This window comes from Xenia sp. Carnegie-2017, unplaced genomic scaffold (assembly GCF_021976095.1).
Source record: "Xenia sp. Carnegie-2017 unplaced genomic scaffold, XeniaSp_v1 HiC_scaffold_25, whole genome shotgun sequence".
NCBI classification, from domain to species: domain Eukaryota; kingdom Metazoa; phylum Cnidaria; class Anthozoa; order Malacalcyonacea; family Xeniidae; genus Xenia; species Xenia sp. Carnegie-2017.
In genome coordinates this window covers 2,107,962-2,126,975 of record NW_025813488.1, presented here as the reverse complement: position 1 = coordinate 2,126,975, position 19,014 = coordinate 2,107,962, and the positions used below count along the sequence as shown (strand labels likewise).

General features: G+C 37.2%; 3 protein-coding genes across 3 annotated transcripts; 2 read left to right on the top strand and 1 right to left on the bottom strand.

Moving 5' to 3' along the window:
- Nucleotides 1-194: 194 nt before the first annotated feature.
- On the top strand, nt 195-4,242 carry LOC124453683 (ATP-sensitive inward rectifier potassium channel 11-like). The gene is made up of 2 exons (XM_047004506.1): nt 195-1,499; nt 2,644-4,242. The coding sequence occupies exons 1-2, from the start codon at nt 1,047-1,049 to the stop codon at nt 3,520-3,522; spliced, it is 1,332 nt and encodes a 443-aa protein (XP_046860462.1). The 5' UTR covers nt 195-1,046; the 3' UTR covers nt 3,523-4,242.
- Nucleotides 4,243-6,353: 2,111 nt separating this feature from the next.
- LOC124453684 (transcription factor AP-1-like) lies at nt 6,354-7,892 on the bottom strand. Its single transcript, XM_047004507.1, has one exon. The coding sequence runs from the start codon at nt 7,726-7,728 to the stop codon at nt 6,640-6,642; it is 1,089 nt and encodes a 362-aa protein (XP_046860463.1). The 5' UTR covers nt 7,729-7,892; the 3' UTR covers nt 6,354-6,639.
- Nucleotides 7,893-10,467: 2,575 nt separating this feature from the next.
- Nucleotides 10,468-18,098, top strand: LOC124453686 (ephrin-B2-like). The gene is made up of 5 exons (XM_047004509.1): nt 10,468-10,616; nt 14,035-14,366; nt 16,034-16,132; nt 16,220-16,445; nt 17,703-18,098. Exons 1-5 carry the CDS (start codon nt 10,510-10,512, stop codon nt 17,785-17,787), a joined length of 849 nt encoding a protein of 282 aa, XP_046860465.1. The 5' UTR covers nt 10,468-10,509; the 3' UTR covers nt 17,788-18,098.
- Nucleotides 18,099-19,014: the final 916 nt, after the last annotated feature.

Sequence of the window (19,014 nt, the reverse complement as noted above, 5' to 3'; positions counted from 1 at the left end):
AACGATGACGTCAATGACGTCCTGAAATAGCGGAAAATGTCACTGATGTCATAACAACCTTGGGCGTTTTATGTATAAACATGCGCAGTTAAATATATCACATATTCATCGTTTTCAAGTGTTGTAGTGTGGACAGCCGAAAACGCAATGAAAACGGTGGTGTGGATGAAATAAAAACAATGCATTTTCATTTCGATGAAAACGGAGCGTTTCGAAAACGCATTAGTGTGGGCAGGGTCTTAATTAACAAACTTTGAAACTTAAGTGTTGACATTCGAAAAGGAACAAATCGAAATAATAGTCTTTATCCAGTTACGATTTAAACGTCACAAAATATGCGTGACAACATAACGAAATTAAGGGTAGATGACAAGGGAATGGAAATCGTCCATATGTGGACATTTTCGTTTCTGTAAACATCCATACGAATCCCACTGTGATTAAAATTGATGTTTGTTTCTTGATGTAATCAAATAAACTTCCCCTTCAATAGGGAAGCCGCAAAGTTTTCAACGTAGCAAGCGTCTTTTTACACTTAGCTACAGCCCATCCGTTTTTACTTTACTGCTTTCTTCGAGTGTTCAAATTCAAAGACACTTTCTTCATTTCGACACGTTTGAATAATCTTGGTTTTCTTTGTCGGCAGAAACTGCACGATAGGCCTTGATGAATTATAAAATGATCGAAACGATTATTTCTTCCAGCGAATTTCGTGACATTTTATGCAACATCTGTCAAAGAGAAAGGCCGTTGAGTGATATTGCACACGACACTGACTGGCGTTCTATTCATGCGTTATATTGTTGTATTTTGCTCGCCAGAGAGGTAAGTTCCGGTCCGACGACCATTACGTGCATCATATTACATACAGCACAAGAGCGGTTTCGTCGGTATTTAGATGATACAAACTGCGAACGAGGGAGGAGTATTCTTTCAATGAAAGCACCAGCCGTTTTACATGTATTTGTTTACGTCGGATTAATAATATAAAGAGTACATAGCGAAGAGAAGGGCATCTGGATTATCATTGTATTATCGTTTTAAAAATGCCGAGAGCTTGGTTGCATGGACCAAGTCATTCCAGTGGCAAAATGCCGACAGAAATGACGATAATGCGTAGTAAAAACCCAGCTAATGAACACGAGAAGTTCGAGGGAGTCGATACTTGTCACGTTGCTTCACACAGAAAGCGACGACTCGTGTCACAAAATGGCCGAATTAAGGTTACAAATACAAATATTCCGGGAAAGCGAGAGAGATTTTACGGCGATTTATTCACTACAGTTTTGGACATGTCTACTCGATACATCTTGCTAATCTACTCGGTCGTGTACCTGGCCAGTTGGTCTGGCTTTGGTACTCTTTGGTGTCTGATCGACTATAGTAGACAAGTACGTGGTGACGGCCAATTTTACTGTATTGAGAAAGTCCAAGACTGGACAAGCGCTTTCCTATTTTCTATTGAAACGCAAACTACAATCGGTTATGGTGGTCGACAGGTAAATTTTTTCATGTCTGTGCGCTCAATTACACTAGAATACTAACCTTCTTTGTCTATGAAACGATCGAAGAGATAAAGTATTTGATAAATGCCCAGGAATTCGCTTGTTTATGGTTAAACCAATAGAATCTCATAGGGGTTGTTAATAGAATTAATTTGTTTTGACTATCCAATTGATAAAATTTGCTAAGTAATGGCCTTAACTCTCGGCAAGATTTGTTGTGAAGTGTCATGACGATCGAACAATGCTTGTAAGGGAAGTCGCTCGTGTTTTGTTATTGCGTTATTTTACGGGTTAGCCATGTCCTTGCAGTTTTGCTTTTTTATTAATGTGACGAGATGTTTAAACCCTGTATATTGCCACATCGCATGTGTTGAAATAATTTCAACATAATTGCTTGTAAGTCAGGAAATATTCGGCAGTTGTCGATGTACTCTGATGTATATTTCGATATTCCAACATCGCCGTAATATGGCATGCGTTATTCATGTCTATTATAGCGTCACCTTGACAATGGAACTGAATCGTCGTTTTCGTATGCCATAAAAAATTTATTAATTTGTAATTGTTCAATTAAAGAGAGCTTGCATGTAGCTAATTTCAAGTTTATTTATCAAATTGTTATCAATTATTCCCGTCTATCGAACTTACGGAGTAGATTTCGTTCGAGTTGGTGTTTGTTTTGTTGCGTTTTTTTGTGTTATGACGTGGATATTAGATGACATTAGTCATTCCTTGCCAACAGCCTCGAGACCTTATAACGCCTTATCTAACCGCCATAATGATATCAGAAATTTAGTCGTTAACAGTCATCAATATATATATTTAAACATCTTATCGTCTGGGTGTGTGTGTGTGTATTTTCATCGGCGAATATTTATTAGCACAAAATAGTTTGTTTACACGCAAAATTCAACGTATATTGTTTGTACACGGAAAACTTTTCCTAAAACTAATATTTGTGGTTTTTTTGTCGATGTACCCGATGTATACTTGTCACATCAGTTTTTAATCAATAGGAAGGTATGTACAGTGTAGTATGCTAGTAGCCTACTGCAGCTTCTTGTCTGAAAAGATTTGTTATTGACATTTTGTTGTTTACATTTGTTATTTGTATTTACGTTGCTTTGTTCACGTCTAGGTAACGCCCAATTGTCCAGAAGGAGTTATCCTTTTACTTATTCAAACTTTAGTCGGATCGTTTATTAATGCGACGTTGCTAGGGATAATATTTGCGAAAGTCTCGAGGCCCAAGAAACGATCTCGGACCGTTCTATTCTCGGAGAAGGCCGTCATCGGAAAACGGGATGATCGTCTTTGCTTGATGTTTCGCGTCGGCGATCTACGACAGTCGCAACTCGTGGAATGTCATTTGCAAGTGGAAATGTACTACACACGACAAACGAACGAAGGAGAGCTACCTTACTTTCACGAGAAGTTGAAAATCGGTAATGGCATTTCTGCCTCGGAGAACGTATACTACTCCTTTTTGCTCATACCAAGCACTATTGCGCATGTCATTGACCGTGGAAGTCCATTATATAGAATGAGCAGTCTGGACATGTTAAGAGCAAATGTTGAGCTTGTTGTGTTCCTCGAAGGAGTCATAGAATCTACTGGCCTCACCATGCAGGCTCGCATGTCATATACCGCTCACGAGATCGTATGGGGCTATAACTTCTTCCCGATGCCCTGTCATGATGATTTGCGTCTTAAAGGTCAACTCGTTGTGGATTATACGCGATTCAATAAACTTGTACCCATAAAGAACATGCCTTTGTGTTGTGCTAGCGAATACGAACAAATGATACGACGACGCAGTGGCCCTGGTGGTGCATCGGAGGATGATTACGACCATCACAATGATATTGAGGCTCAAAGGGGGCTTAAAAACATACAACAGAGCGATGATATGACGTCGAACTATAGATGTGAGGTCATTCTTAATGGTCTCGTGACCACAACATTACCGGTCGGCAATGGGGTTTGTGAGGACGAAATATCCGAGCATACTGTATAACGAGCACTGGTAACGAGTGACAAGGAAGGCCAGTGAACTGTTATATTGACTGGAACGCTAACGCCGATGCTTGTTCTATACGCCATTTTAAACCCAGTTCTGAAAATCTTGTGTGGTGAAACTTTTTATGGCAATTTTCGCTACTGTATTTGTGTGGTTCGTTTTTGAATTTCCAAAATAGTATCATAAAACTTCTAAAAAAACTCAGAAAAATGGGCTTCGTTTTTGGCTTCAAAGATAGCGGCGTTGTTAGCGTTCCAGTTGATGTACACAGTTCACTGCTTAAGAGTGAGGACCTCAGCTAATTGACGACGGGAAACAAAAAGAAAAATTTGTATAAGAGATCTAAAATTATTTTCATTCGTTATTTTTGATAACTGCCTTGTAAATGTATTTAATATACTTATGTTGTAAATTATATCATTGTTAGCACACACAGACTTCTCTCGCATGGCGCTTTTTTTAACTTGTTCTACAAGGCTATTAGCAGAGATGGTAGATAAGAACAATATCAATCGTGGACTCTTAATGTTCTTATGTCATACATACTCACAAGCAGCTGCTGCGCTAATTTCATGTGGCAATAACTATAAATGTAGAAATTTTTGAAATTTTATATTCTACGTATGCATATTGAAGCTATTTCTAAGAAACGATTTTCATCCGTAATCATATTTATATAAATGGTGGTCATTTACTTTTGACTTTTGTACAATTGAATTTTTCTGCGTGTTGAAATAACCACTATGTGGGCTTTCTTTAGTCAAGTCATTTGTGAAGACGCCGGTTTTACCAGTTGGCTTGTCATTGTGATACTGTCCACCAATGATTTAGAACCCAGTTCCCTAGTTGTCCTAACTAATTAAAATGTGAGGCGAGGATGCCATTTTGAAAGATGCCAAAAATAAAACTTAAAGTCCGAAATAAGTAAAACGAATGTTTCAAAAACAGTCCAATCTAAAATTGTAAAAATCAAACCTAGACTTTCAACTTTGCAAACATATATCAACTAAGGAAAAGCAGATATTAATCGTAAATATCGTCAGTTTTGCCACCTTTCAAGATGGCGGCTTGCCTCACTCGTAACTATAGAATTTTGGCAGAGTCAGATATCTAGTAGACTGGGTTCTAGGTCATTGCTGTCTACTCATAACCACCTACCTTATGTTTAAAGTCACTATTTCGCGAGAAACACTATTCTTTGGAGAAATAATTCTATATAACGCTACACATTCCTTCTTCACTGGCATTCATTCGAGTTTTCAAAACGTATTTGTTTAATACTATAAACTCTCACGAGATGCTCTTGCGTTTCTATAATAATCTCTATTAATGATTTTAATTATGAAATAAAAACGATAAAACGCGTGCGGTGATTGGTCTATAGCAGTGTTTGCATTAGTCTGTGCAAACAGATTTGGGCTCAACCAATTAAATCAATCGAAGAGAATTTGAAATCAATCATGAATACATGTTAGAGGAAATATTGAAACGTTTGTTTTAAATTGTCTTTTTGGCATTGTTGTTATTTTATAAAAGAAAAAAAGTTTTTCATGTTTCAGTGGTATGCACTGGCTTATGCACATCTCGGAGACGGTTGTGAGAACTCTCAAGCTCGACCTTCGGTCTCGGGCTAGCACTGATCTCTCGAGTTCTCACGAAGGTCTCCTCTATTTTCATAAGCAAGTGCAAACACAATAAACATTAAGTAATATTCTTGTAACAATAGTTATAATTATAAATGTAATAGAGTAATTATAATAATCCTATCAACTCTCATGAGATACCATTGCGTTCCTCTGTCCGAATGAGAACGTGGCAATTGCTCCATTACATGGTAATCTTTATTACTCTTTAGGAAGGGGATGGCGTGTCGCCATCAAAAGGACCTGGAACGAGGTTGTCTCACTCCACTCATATTTGAGAAAGGCATTCATTCACCTGTTATTGTTGTCGTTTCGGAAAATCTCAAATATGAATGGCGACAACACACATCTTGGAAGAATGGTAAAATATTTTCACTCTTTTGGTATACAATTTGGAAGAATTGTAAAATATTCTCAATTATTGACTACACATCTCGAAAGAATGGTAAAATAATTTTAACCATTTCATAAAGAAATTCTCGAACTGGAAAAAAGTTCAAAATGAAAAAATTTCAAAAACCAGGTACGTTTCTCATAAAGATATTTTATTTTCTCCATACAGTATTCCCTCTCTTTCTCCTGTTTTATCCTACCACTAGCCTATTTTCTCGTGTTTCTGTTCGAATTTGCTCATATTTTGATTTCAACTTTCCGAAATTTTGCTTCAACGACGGGGGGGGGATTATCAAGTAGGCTGAGTAGGCTTGAGCCTACAGGCCCGGGCTTTTGACAGGCCAGTTGTATCTGGACACATTTAGGATTGAACGTTTTTGCTTTCCGTGGTGGCGGCTAGCTAAGTGTGCTTAACTTAGATGATTTACGCTGTTGAAACCTTAAAGCAATTGAATGCAAAGGGAAAATGGCTTTCGTACTATCTACTTTTCAAATGTTAAATGCTCAGAACTCAAGGAATATTAAAATTTCCCAGACCATGTCAATGATTTTTGAAATTTCGTTTTAACTTTAAAATGAACTTTTCCCATTTTTTTACCCGTTGGGGTTACTAACAGGAAATGCAAAACAAAGGAAAACTAAACTTAGTAGGAGGAATAGGTATCGCTTAAAGGCCTTTAACTTTATCTTAGCCTACAGGCCTCGTAATTAGTAATACACCACAGACAACGACACACTAATAGGCTCGCGCGCGAATTTCGCAAATGAAATGGTATGGAAAAAACACGTTTCTGAACATTGTGTGAAATGCAAGTCCTGCTTTGTATTTCAGCATTTCAAATCTTGGTATTAATTTTGACAAATATCTTTCACAACTATTGAACAATCGCAGTCGTTGCATGCTTTCTTTCAACTTACAACGTCTCGATATAAGTAGGTTTTCTCGTGTGAATAAATTAAATTCAACCCAAAACCTGTCATGGTTTATACTCTGATGAGTGATGGCTTATCACTTTCGTATTCTACGATTTTCAGTAATCTTATGAACTGTTATGCTATGTCCTTGCATCCCTCCGTGTCACGTTTTTTCACTAAACGTCCTCCATTCTTCTTCATTATAAAGATCATCTTGTTCTTCGACCCTAGTCAACGTGATTGGACAACCTTCGGTCACGTGATCCATAACCCTTTGCTTAAGTTCGCATATTTGTTGCTTAAGAGCATTCGCGAGCGTTGTGAGCTCAACGTTTCTAGCTCGCAGCTCTTTCACGGTCGATTCCAAAACGGCCTCCTTTTCCAGCTTCTTTTTCCGACATTTCGACGAGGCAACTCTGTTTCGTTGTTTCTTTCTCTCGCGCTTGACCATTTCCTGCATGTCAAGATTTATCGGTTGTATCGACGTGTTGCTTTCTTCAAATGCTGCACTGCCGTCAAGTTTGTACATCTGTGTTGGAAATGGCGTGCTCGCAGCAAGAACGTTGTTGTACGCCGTAAGAGCGTGTAATTGATTTACCGCTTCGTAATCTTCCACGTTATTATGTAATGGAGTCGTGTAAAATTGGGTGTTAGGTAATAGCGTTGCACAATTGGGAAGCACATAAGTCCTATTTGGAGCGTGTTTTAGTTGATTATCATTAGTAGAAAAAGTGGTGCTAAAAGTTTGTGCAGTTTTAAATTTCTCCCTGTTGTCAGCGACCGCCATGAGCCCGTTAACATCGGTCGCCAGATAGAGTTGATCAGAAGAATTTATCGTTTCCTCCGTAACTATTGTCTCTCCTGTGTTTATCTGCTGTAACATTCCCTTGTATTCATTGTTATCTTGACGATCGTGTAACTCTTGCAACACCTCCGGCAACCCTTTGGTCGCTGTGGAAGCACTAGTTTGTTCGTTTGTCATATTACTCGGGCAGCATTTTGTGCTTTCGTTATTTCCCGTCTGGAAAGCGATCAGCATCTTCTCGAGATCTGGAGATGCCATTTTTAAGATTCCAAAATCGGGGGAACACATCCCGGTTTGTATGCTATTTTTGCGCGCGTGGCCGGGACGTCCGTTTTGCAAAATATCTGCGTTTAGTTGTAGCTGGAGATTACCCTTGTCGTATCCAAGTGAACAGTTGACTTCATTTTGCTCCTCGTCGTAGAAATGTCTCTCGTGTATTTCTTCCATTTTTCTTGCTCGTCGAAAAATACCGTAGATTTGTTAGTAAGCAGAGAAAATTTTCGAAGTCCCGCCTCATCACATAACGAACATTGTGTTTTTCATGGATCATTTTCAAATTTCTGCTTTCATGTTTTGATTTTTCGGATCGCACCAGTGAGCTCCGAAACGTTCTCAGCTCGCCTCAATGAGCAAAATCCTTGTTGAGTGAGGTCATTTCGGCTTGTAGCCAATGCTTATTTTTGCTACAACTGTCGATCGTTTTCATTGGCTGCAACTCTGGTCACCTGGTACATGTCTGACGACAATAACACGATCTGTTCCTTCAACTGTGACCAGCGACAGGTGTGGGGGAAAGCCGTCTTTTCCTTCTTACAGCTTGCTTTTCTCAATTTCTTTCGCAGGAAGTAGGACTCTTTGATGGTGAGGAAGACAAGCCAAGGTTTGAACGTTTCCTAATACGTGCGTAAATGCAATAATGTGAGCAGTTAAAAGATACCCGGCACGTTTAAAATCAATCAATAAATCAAATTTATTTCAACAATTTGAATGAATCTATCAATCGACAGTGTTTCAACACGGCGAATTCTTTACTTTGAATTCCAATGATCAAGGCATTTACATAAAACTAACTACATATAGTAAGAAAAAAATTTCTTTATTAAATTCGTTGATCTGGAGTTAGTTGTTCTGGAACTCTAAGGAGTGTAATTTATGGAACTCTAAGGAGTGTAGATTTGGAACTCTAAGGAGTGTAATTTCTGGAACTCCAAGGAGTGTAATTTATGGAACTCTAAGGAGTCTAGTTTTGGAACTCTAAGGAGTGTAATTTATGGAACTCTAAGGAGTGTAATTTCTGGAACTCTAAGGAGTGTAGTTTTGGAACTCTAAGGAGTGTAATTTCTGGAACTCCAAGGAGTGTAATTTCTGGAACTCTATGGAGTGTAATTTCTGGAACTCTAAGGAGTGTAATTTCTGGAACTCTATGGAGTGTAATTTCTGGAACTCTAAGGAGTGTAATTTCTGGAACTCTAAGGAGTGTAATTTATAGATTTCATTCCGACACAGTACAGAAACAAACGGTAGTTCCACTTTCCACTCTACAGAAATTTTGTGCAGCGCATCTCTTATTACGCATGTGATTTGCATAGTCGCAGCCAGTCTATTACTTTTTTTGACCAATAGGAGCGCCAAGATGGCTTACCGCAGCCAGTAATCTAATTAAATACAAAGCACCGAGTTGCACAATGGAGTGAGACTACTGTTTGTTTCTATTCTGTGACTCCGAGTCCGTGAAACAAGTCATCTGTAATTTTTATTAATACATATTTCCACAAGTACAAAAACAATATATTTATTCCGCGGATTAAGTTCATTTTGAGGTGAGATTATTGTTTCAACTGAAGTGTGAATTTCTTGAAGCACATGTCTTCTCGAGTAGGAAATTAACCTGTCTGGATTTTGTAGAAAAATTTTCTCATTAAGCCGAACTTAAAGTGGTACTATGACGAAAATTTTGCCTCTCGTTTTTTTTTCATAGATTAATAGTGTATGTAAAAAAATCTCTTCTGGCGAAATTTTAGCGCAATGTATTTCATGCTGCTCGAGTTACGTAGCGATAAAACTTGAACTTTAAGAGCCGCCATTAAAATGCGCCATATTTGAATTTTCAAGAAGGAAGGTGCTTGTGACGTCATAGCAAATGGCAAAATTTCCGAATTAGATTCGTCCGAATTTGCCGTCATGAATTCCGATGAAGAAATCGATGCGTTTGTCTCGATCGAAGACTCAGAAAGCGAGCTAGATCTCGATGAATTTGACATTTTTTTGCTCTATTTATGTATTACTTTGTATACTAATGGCGGACATGAAAATTAGACATTTCAAATGTTCATAACTCCCTCGTTATACTATTATTTTTGCTTAAATTTTACGAAAGCAATAATTGATATGTGTTTAAACTATTGAATGCTAAAATCGATGATTTTTTAACGTTCAGTTTTCGTCATAGTACCACTTTAAAGATCTAGATCAGGCACGGTCATTTTGATTGATTTCACGAAAGAGTCGACGAGAAAAGACTTTGGTGGTATTCAAGAATTTAGATGTAGAAAAGAATAGTTTCTGATGACTAAATAGTTTGGTTGCTTATATACTCCAGGCTAAGCGAGATTCAATGAGATGACTTGTAGAAGATGAAAGGACTTGCAATTTAATGCGTCAAAATTACAACAAAGTATTAATTATTAAAGCTCCTTATTTATTCACTTATGTGTGACGTAGGGATTTGAGCAAATTGTTTTCATTTTCTATATTATATACAGAGATATTGTAAAAATACTTTAGTAGTTCTTGTATGATAAATATTGGATCGTTTCAATGCGCCAAAATCCTTTTATGGTTGAATTTATTGGAAATATCACACCTTAACTTTTAGGTGTTCCCATCTTTTCCCACGCTAAGGGGGCGTAAATTAGCATCACCTATTCACTCAACTGAAAAATAGCATTTGAATTGTACGTATTTCTCAAGGTATTATTTGAATTGTACGTACTTATCCGAGTTATTCGCGTGGCAAAAATACATAAAAGTTTTCCATCAGTGAAATTTTTGTCGTATGATCGTATAACTGAGCGTTTTTATTTGAAATCATTTTTGAACGTGATCCACAATTGTCCAATTAATGTTTCATTCATGTCGAAAATTGTCACGTGGTAGTGGTCTGTAAAACCTGTGGGAGATGTGAATTAGACACATTTCGTGTCATTCGTAAACAAACAAAACTCCGTGATGGATGGCAGATATAGCTTTCGTCGGTTTATTATTTTATTTTGCTGTCCTTCTTATGTGATACTTACCCATTATCCTACAGTTTTCTGGACAACAAACAACTGCAGGTGAGCTGTTGGTTATTTTGAGTTTAAATTAAAGTTTTTGAGGGGATATATATCGAACGGAAGGCGGTGGGCAATTTAATATATTATATATACTAGTTTCTAATTCTAGTTTCTGTTTACTCATTTTAGTTTTGTGTATTTCAATGTTTCGATTTCTCTCAGTTTAAAGTCTGTTCAAAAGAATCTTGTTAAAAAAAATCGTGAAATGAAACTAATACAAAGTGTCCTTATTCCTTGAATACATTCACTATTTTATTAAAAATATTAAGAATAATAATGTCTTTCTCTTCCGTTGATTGTTTTTATGAAGTGCCTTCCGCCTTAACGTCCTTTCAATTTCATTGAACACTTTAAATTTGAAAACCTTTACCATGAAGATGGGAAGATTTTTGCCCACTTTAATGTAAGTGTATTACTTATTTATAGTAATGATTTTTACATCTTCCACCTGCCATGGCCACATGTTTCGTATAAACCGATTTAGTAATATTCTCTTCCTTGGCATGCATGCTTAGACATTTTATTTACTTTTTAGCGCTTCCAGCGTGAAAATGTCTACGGTGTAAATGATAGAATGAGTGCTAAACCTGAATAAGACATCGTTTCTGTAAATTTTTTGTTATTTGAATCATCATTTGAAGATGAGAAATGTATGTTGTCGACAGCTTTGAATGCTAATCTACCGTTTACGATTTAATGACGCTAGCGGCCATTTTTATAGGCATAACACAGAACTTTGCCGATTGTCTTTATGCATAGAATTTCTCCTAGACGGCATGGCGAATGTTTTTGCGTATCTTCGGCATAGCATTGAGACAGAATGTACCCTGGCTTATAAGGTCCTTGGTGGGATGGGAAATTTCCTTCTGTCCAAACAGAAGCCCAAACTTGTACAGACAAAACTATTGTATGGGATGACGCAAGACAATAGGACAGACCATTTTTATACATCAGTATTTTGCTGGGGCTTGTGCATGCCATAGCGACATTTTTATCATAGTATATTAATGTAGAACTACATCCTTCGATGGTGATGTGGCTTGTACGTGACAAATTTCTTATCATAAGAACAAAAACAGAGATCGTGTGAAAACATCAAGAGAGATTGAGAAATAAAACTCTAACCAGCTTCCCCCTATTCTCTGATGAAGGCCTTAGGAATAAAGTCAAAACATTGCGCAATCAAGACATTTGTTGTGCAAAAACATTTTGCCCACTTGCAGTTTATTAAAGATTTGACTCCAATTGACTGGTAACTTAACAGGTAGAATGCAGGGACATAAATGTGGTGTTGTCACACATCCCCAGTGATATAACACAGTCTGTCTCAACATTGGTACAGTCGAAAAACCTATATAATACCAAAGATTTACACAGACCCAAAAGTGAAAGAACATAGTTATACATAGTGTCAGTGTCAGAGTATGTTGCCAAATTGGCTTATTAAATGTTATCTTCAAAAAAACTATTGTAAAAAAGTGGATAATCCCGTTTTTCCATGAAGCCCATGGATGCTTTCGTTCACGAAGAGAGAGCTATATTGTATAAGGAGGCTGTTGTCGTTCATCACGAGAGAGTTATGAGAAACTTGCATTGTAAAAGGTTGTTTTAAGTTCTAATTCAAAAAGCCCTAAATTGTTAGAACGTTTGCAGTATCCTTGGATGCTCTATTTTCTTTTATGTAAACAAAAAGATAAAATTCAAAAGAAAAAACCCCGTTTTCGGTCCATGCTTCCCGATACCTTCTTAAGCGTAAGGCACTAGAACGTCGCATGTTAACGTTTCGGTAGGAGATTTCGGCCCCTCCACCCTATCCTACTTGGGAGATGCAATAGCAAGCTTCCGCCCATCAGACCCCGAGATCACCTGCGATAGGCTTTGCTCGGGGTACGCAGGGAGAGTGCGGTCGCCACCGAAGTGTGGGCCCCTAAGCCACTGCATACTATATCGCACCTAGCTTCCACTGCTAGTTGACATCTACTATACCTAGTATTAGCTTTATATATATATAAATAAATTCAAAGGTTTACGAAAGTTGTGGTATTATTAAAGTCACTACTGCGCATGCACAGATGATTTCTTTAATAATTTGCGACTAAGTGATCTAATTACCACAAATGTAGTGCAAGTACATGAAGTTGGTCGTTGCCATGACTATTAACAATTAGTTGAGTGGACTGCGCAAGCTCGAGCGCATGCGCAGATGATTCTTCAATTAAATTGTTGCTAAGCATGCTATTTACTTCAAAACCGGTGCTAGTAGATGCAGTTGGTCGTTGCCATGACCATGAACTTGGAGAGCTGGTCAAGCCGACTGCGCATGCTCAAGCAGACTGCACATGCGCAGATGATTTATCCGAAAATTTGTAACTGAGGGAGCTTATTACTCCATGATCGGTATTAGTTCATACAGTTGACCATGAACTTGGAGAGTTGGTGGAGTTACCGAGCTCTACTACTAATGCTCAGATTAATTCTGAATTTGAAATTGGTGCTTGTAGATGCGCTAAGCAAATTTTAAATCATATATTTTTGGCATGCTCTTTGTCTTCTTAAGCTTGATTTGACAAATGCATATTAAAGTCATCAACACTTCGTTACGGCACCCGTAATAGCTGTGACAATGTTAGATATGTTTTTATTTCTCTCTATAACTTTGTATCTGCATCTTGCATGTCACATCCAAGCTTTACTTTGATTTGATGAAAAATAGTTTTTATTTACTCTTACACCCTCTGTCTTTATAATTAGTATTTCTAAAATAAGATATGCAAATGCCCCAAGAGCATCTCCTAACCATTTTATTGCCACCATTCTACACATACAGTACTATGTCCGACGATTTGATTTTCAGAATTTTGTAATTTGATCTCGTATTTTTGACACGTGTGTTAACAATCGGAAAGGTGGATTCACTCAGTAAATAGCTTTCAAAAGAAATCAGTCGGCAGCAAGTCAATATATGAATAAAACACTCGCACCCCCCCTAATTATTGTTCTGAGGACGGCCCTGATGACGTCTTATGTACCAGTAATTCGCGGTATTCTGTAAGTATCACGTTTATACTTACAAAATATGGTTTATGCAATTATAACTGCCTAACCAGGATACATTAGCTGAAGTTTTGAAAGTGTTTCATCTTGAAATGTTTTATTTCTGTTAGAGTTAGTTACGGTGGAGAATAAAATAGTTGTTAGATCGAGTTTTTGCGTGAGGCCTCGGTTGTCGTTATCTGCCTCGGTCTACAGCTTCCGGTTATGACGCAAACCTCTGCTGACGTCATTCTGGATGTCACGCTCAACCTCATTTAACAATTATTTATTTATCGAAAAAATTCCATCTGCCTTTGTAACATGACTTTCATTAATACTTCATGTTATAAAGTTCATCAAAAGCAAAACATCGTTCTTTGTTCAGATTCAACTTGAACAAAAATGGACAGGAAGGATACAAAATTAACGTGAAAGCAATGAGCAATATGATCTTCATGTGTCCCCACATTTCATTGTGGGCGGGTAAAACTGATGATAACCCCACGCGTAGCATGATGTACTCCAATGTCCTTTTGGTTGACAGAGAGAGTTACATGAGTTGCGACATTAAAAACGAATCAAACGTAAAAGAACTATTAACTTGTAAAAAAGACCCAATGGGGAAAGAAGTTGACTTTGTTAAGCAGACGTTCGCCAGTCGACATGCCGACAGTACTAAACACCCGTATCATGGTGGAAATCATTACTATTTCATCTGTGAGTATATAACTGTCATTATCAGTCATTATTTGTGACATGTAAAGCTTATTCATTGCATGTACAGTACTCAGTATTCAACCTGAGCCTGGTTTACGTATTAACACCGTTCAGCTCCAACGAAGTGAAGTTCATCTGTCATCTAGAGCAACCATGTTTCTGCTCTTTTTGATCGTTTGGGACAAACTTTAGCTATGTGTGACACAAGAGCGGCATTGTCGCTGATGGTCCTGTAAAACTCGTGAAAATCAGGAATTTTCGACTTTCCTTGCATCTGCAGTGCTCCCCCCTCCCCTTCGTTATGAGATAGATTATGTTTATGGAAACATTTTCTACACGTCTTTCTTCTTTGAGAATATGTTTTGGACAGGGGTGGTTGTACATGGAAAATGAAATCCTGCATGCGAATTTTTTACTTTATCCTCTCCGCGGAAATAGTAGATTCTCAAAGGTATGAACGACGTAAATGTCTTGAAATTTATATCGCAGGACTAAGCCAAGAGGGCCAACAAAGCTGCTGATCGGTTTACGTTATGTGCACATCGTACTTAACTATCATGTTGCGATGTTGAGTTCAAATATATAACAGTTCGTCTCTGGATGTGCATATCTCTATGACAAATCCAATTAGTAAATTTTTTTCTCCAACTGCATTGTACGAAGGAAAATCAATATAAGATTCAACTGTCCTTATTTGTTAACACTAAACGCTGGATCGTCCTTAAAGGGATGGGCCATCATCATGTTTTAGGATGCTTATTTGCCAATTTCTTTCTTTCTTCGATTAAGACTCAATGAAAAAAAAAACACTTTGAAAGACCGATAAAAGCTTGAAGTAAACGAGGCAAATATTTTTCTCCGTCTCTCATGACACGCATCCCCATTATTTTTAAGAGTCCGATTGAGCCCTGAATATTTTTAAGGCGGCAGCTTGTACCAACGATCATTATTACAGTGATTTGGTGAACTTTGGCCAAATAAGTCATTGTTTGTGAACTATACGTATGAAATAGTTGCTTGTTTTCAAATGTTTTTGGCAGGTGATATAATTGACTTTAAAGCTAAGCATGCACACAGCCGTAGTGTAGGTTGCCCGAACGTTTTCTCGTGCCATTCACTTATTTCGGTGTTCGGAAAAAAAAGAAAAGAATAGATGCTAGTAATAAGTGAAAAACATATAACTAGCTACGCAACTGTCACATGACGTGATTTCACTTTGTAATTGCTCACTCACTGGTCAGGTTTACAAATAACAGTTATATGTAAACTTATATGTATCACTTGCGTGATATAGCTACGCAACTGTCACATGACGTGATTTCACTTTGTAATTGGTCACTCACTGGTCAGGTTTACAAATAACAGTTATATGTAAACTTATATGTATCACTTGCGTGATATAGCTACGCAACTGTTACATGACGGGATTTCACTTTGTAATTGGTCACTCACTGGTCAGGTTTACAAATAACAGTTATATGTAAACTTATATGTATCACTTGCGTGATATAGCTACGCAACTGTCACATGACGTGATTTCACTTTGTAATTGGTCACTCACTGGTCAGGTTCACAAATAACAGTTATATGTAAACTTATATGTATCACTTGCGTGATAAAATTTTAATGGAACGATTCTGCAATATGAAATCTCTTTCTGTCTTCAGCGACATCAAATGGTTCTCTTGACAGCATCCACAATAGAAATGGCGGTTATTGTCGAACGCATCACATGAAGCTCGTTATTTACGTTTGTAAGGATGATGGTATGTCGATTTTAGCATGTTGAATTGACTAATCTAACACGGCAGTCTTAAACATCAAGTCTTTTTTTAAAAAAATTTCTTCCGCAGAACCTTGTGAGTTTGAAATGCCTAGCTGTTCAAGTGAAGGTCATCCACCAAATATTAAACCACAACTAAAAGGCTGCAACTCGTCGAATGTTCCAACTGATGGTGTTCTCTCTGTACAAGCGAGCAAACAGAAAGGATTGCTTAACGAAGAGCAACATGTGATTGTTTACGCCATCTTGGGCTTTATAATATTAATTCTGCTCCTTGTAATATGCTGGCTTGTGAGGTACGGTCCGTTTTTTTTTATTGATAACTAGGTATTTTAAAAGATCAACACACTATTTTTTTTATTGATAACTAGGTATTTTAAAAGATCAACACACTATTTTTTTTATTGATAACTAGGTATTTTAAAAGATTAACACATTTTTTTATTGATAACTAGGTATTTTAAAAGATTAACACACTATTTTTTTATTGATAACTAGGTATTTTAAAAGATCAACACACTATTTTTTTATTGATATCTAGGTATTTTAAAAGATTAACACACTATTTTTTTATTGATAACTAGGTATTTTAAAAGATCAACACACTATTTTTTTTATTGATAACTAGGTATTTTAAAAGATTAACACACTATTTTTTTATTGATAACTATGTATTTTAAAAGATTAACACACTATTTATTTATTGATAAGTAAGTAAATGGACTCCGTCGTTTCGACGTATGAGGGTTCCACACACAAAGTGGAACATCCTGGTCACTGAAATTATAGTGAAGGCAGCTGATCAGACTACAATCACTCCGTACCCTTCACGCAACTACAACGCTGATATCAGCGTGACACAGGGTGACAAGGCTGCAACATTGCAGATGCAGATACAGTCCATCGAGGACATAGTTTCCTCTACCAAATTTCCCTCACATGGCTTTGGTCAACCCGGGCTAGGTTTTCAGACACATTGCCAGATGTGCCACGAGCCGGGATTGAACCCGCGCCGTCTGGCTTAAAGCTCACGCAATTAACCATTCAGCCACCCGCCCCGTCCTGGGTATGTTCTGCCGGTAGTGAGTTCGGATCTCGTCGTTTTATGGCTAAAGAAAAAGGACAAAAAAACTACAAACAACACCAAAACTAAAACACTACACTCTAATATTATTAACACCAATCATATTAACAACACACCAAAACCCATGGAAACGCATTTCACCCCATCCAATCACATTAATCCACCCACTCATCCAATTAGACGCTCTAAACGTCTCCAAGCTAAAAAGCACGTGTAAATAAATATCCTCATTCTGATGAAGGCTCGAAGCAACGAGTCGAAAGCTCAATAAAAATCATTTAAAATCCGGAGAAACTTTTATCTTTTATGTATATATATATATATATACAAAGTGTATAACAATGTGCCCTCCCGGCTATCACCATAGTAAAATGGTGACTCCTGCACTTGGGACACAGGACGTATACATCATATATATATATATATATATGATGGAGATTGTAACAAGTTTATTGTGTGTGTTTTACAGAAGTAAACTTTCGCCCACAGACGAAGGCGCAAATAAGACCAAAAAACCTTTGACGAAGAATTCAGATGGTGGAGTCCGTGTATGAAAAAAAAATCCGAGAAGATTATCTTATTTTCTAATTGTTGAGTTTTGAACGTTAAAATAAATGTTGTTTAATTTCTTTAACTAAAATTTAGATATGCGAAGCATATATACTTTGACAATAAGGTAGTGTATTGTAAAATAATGTGTACTATAATGACTCGTAAAATGACTGGATTGATGGAGTGTCCGTTACATGTTTGGAGATGTTCATCGTACGAACTACATGTACAAACAAACAATGACTTTCCAACGTAGATGTAAATAAATTAAAGTTCGCATTGTAAATTTGAAAATAAATTTCCTTAGTAGTAAGTAGTCGTTCCTTTTTTTTGCCATGTTATTTCCACTTGAATCTGGGTATCAACATCTACTTCACATGTTTGTAACATGTTTGTAAATGTAGATCGTCCAGGTTAATAAAGTCCTGAGAAGGACTGTTTTTGTTGATGTTGACTGACGTTTCAACAACCTTAGCGGTAGTCATCTTCAGAGTCAAATGAGGAGTAAACGTCAGGTTAGCCGTATTTGTTGTATAACAACATCTACTTCATTTTCTTTCTGCACAATTTAAGTCTTTTATGAGAATACGCAATGAAGGTAAATGATGCAGTTTATTAAGCCCACCATCGCATGAACATAAAGTGGTATGCTTGGACAAAGCAATACAGTGGCTTTCCACACAGCTCAAGTCGGCATATCATGCATTTAATGGTAGCCATCCGGGATCTTTTTACCTTAGTGTGATTTTCGTTCAATATTTTCAACGATTTGCACGATTTTTGTACAAGAAATACGATGTCAAAATTGTCGGGAAAATTTGTAGTTTAAACTGTGGAAGCGGTCACTGGTTTTGGAACCAGCCATAGTGCCAGACCTTCGAAAGCTGACCACAGACACTTGGTGTTTCTTTCAACAGAATCGCACCTTCAACGAAACTTGTCAACAGGAATAGGTTTACTGCATTGTCGAATACTCAAATTGACAATTTTCGTTTAGTGTCGATTGCCCGTCATCAACCTCTGTCTTCTGTGTCATTTTATTCTTGATTTTATTTTTGATTCAGGGCCTTTTTCTCGACTTCATTTTTTGATCTAATGATTGGTAAAAATGAAAAGCAATATTGAATTTTAATTACAAAAAAAACTTTCGCACACTTCCTGATGTGGTCCATTTTGACTTCCTGTAAAAAAGATCTAATCCAGGAATAGTGACATTTTTAACCAAGTTT

Excerpts from the sequence above, each read along its gene's own strand:
- LOC124453683 (XM_047004506.1), top strand. The coding sequence starts at position 1,047 with ATGCCGAGAGCTTGGTTGCATGGACCAAGTCATTCCAGTGGCAAAATG. Across the intron at positions 1,500-2,643 it reads TCGGTTATGGTGGTCGACAG|GTAACGCCCAATTGTCCAGA; the intron begins GTAAATTTTTTC and ends GTTCACGTCTAG.
- LOC124453684 (XM_047004507.1), bottom strand. The coding sequence starts at position 7,728 with ATGGAAGAAATACACGAGAGACATTTCTACGACGAGGAGCAAAATGAA.
- LOC124453686 (XM_047004509.1), top strand. The coding sequence starts at position 10,510 with ATGGATGGCAGATATAGCTTTCGTCGGTTTATTATTTTATTTTGCTGT. Across the intron at positions 14,367-16,033 it reads AAATCATTACTATTTCATCT|CGACATCAAATGGTTCTCTT; the intron begins GTGAGTATATAA and ends TTCTGTCTTCAG. Across the intron at positions 16,133-16,219 it reads TTACGTTTGTAAGGATGATG|AACCTTGTGAGTTTGAAATG; the intron begins GTATGTCGATTT and ends TTTCTTCCGCAG.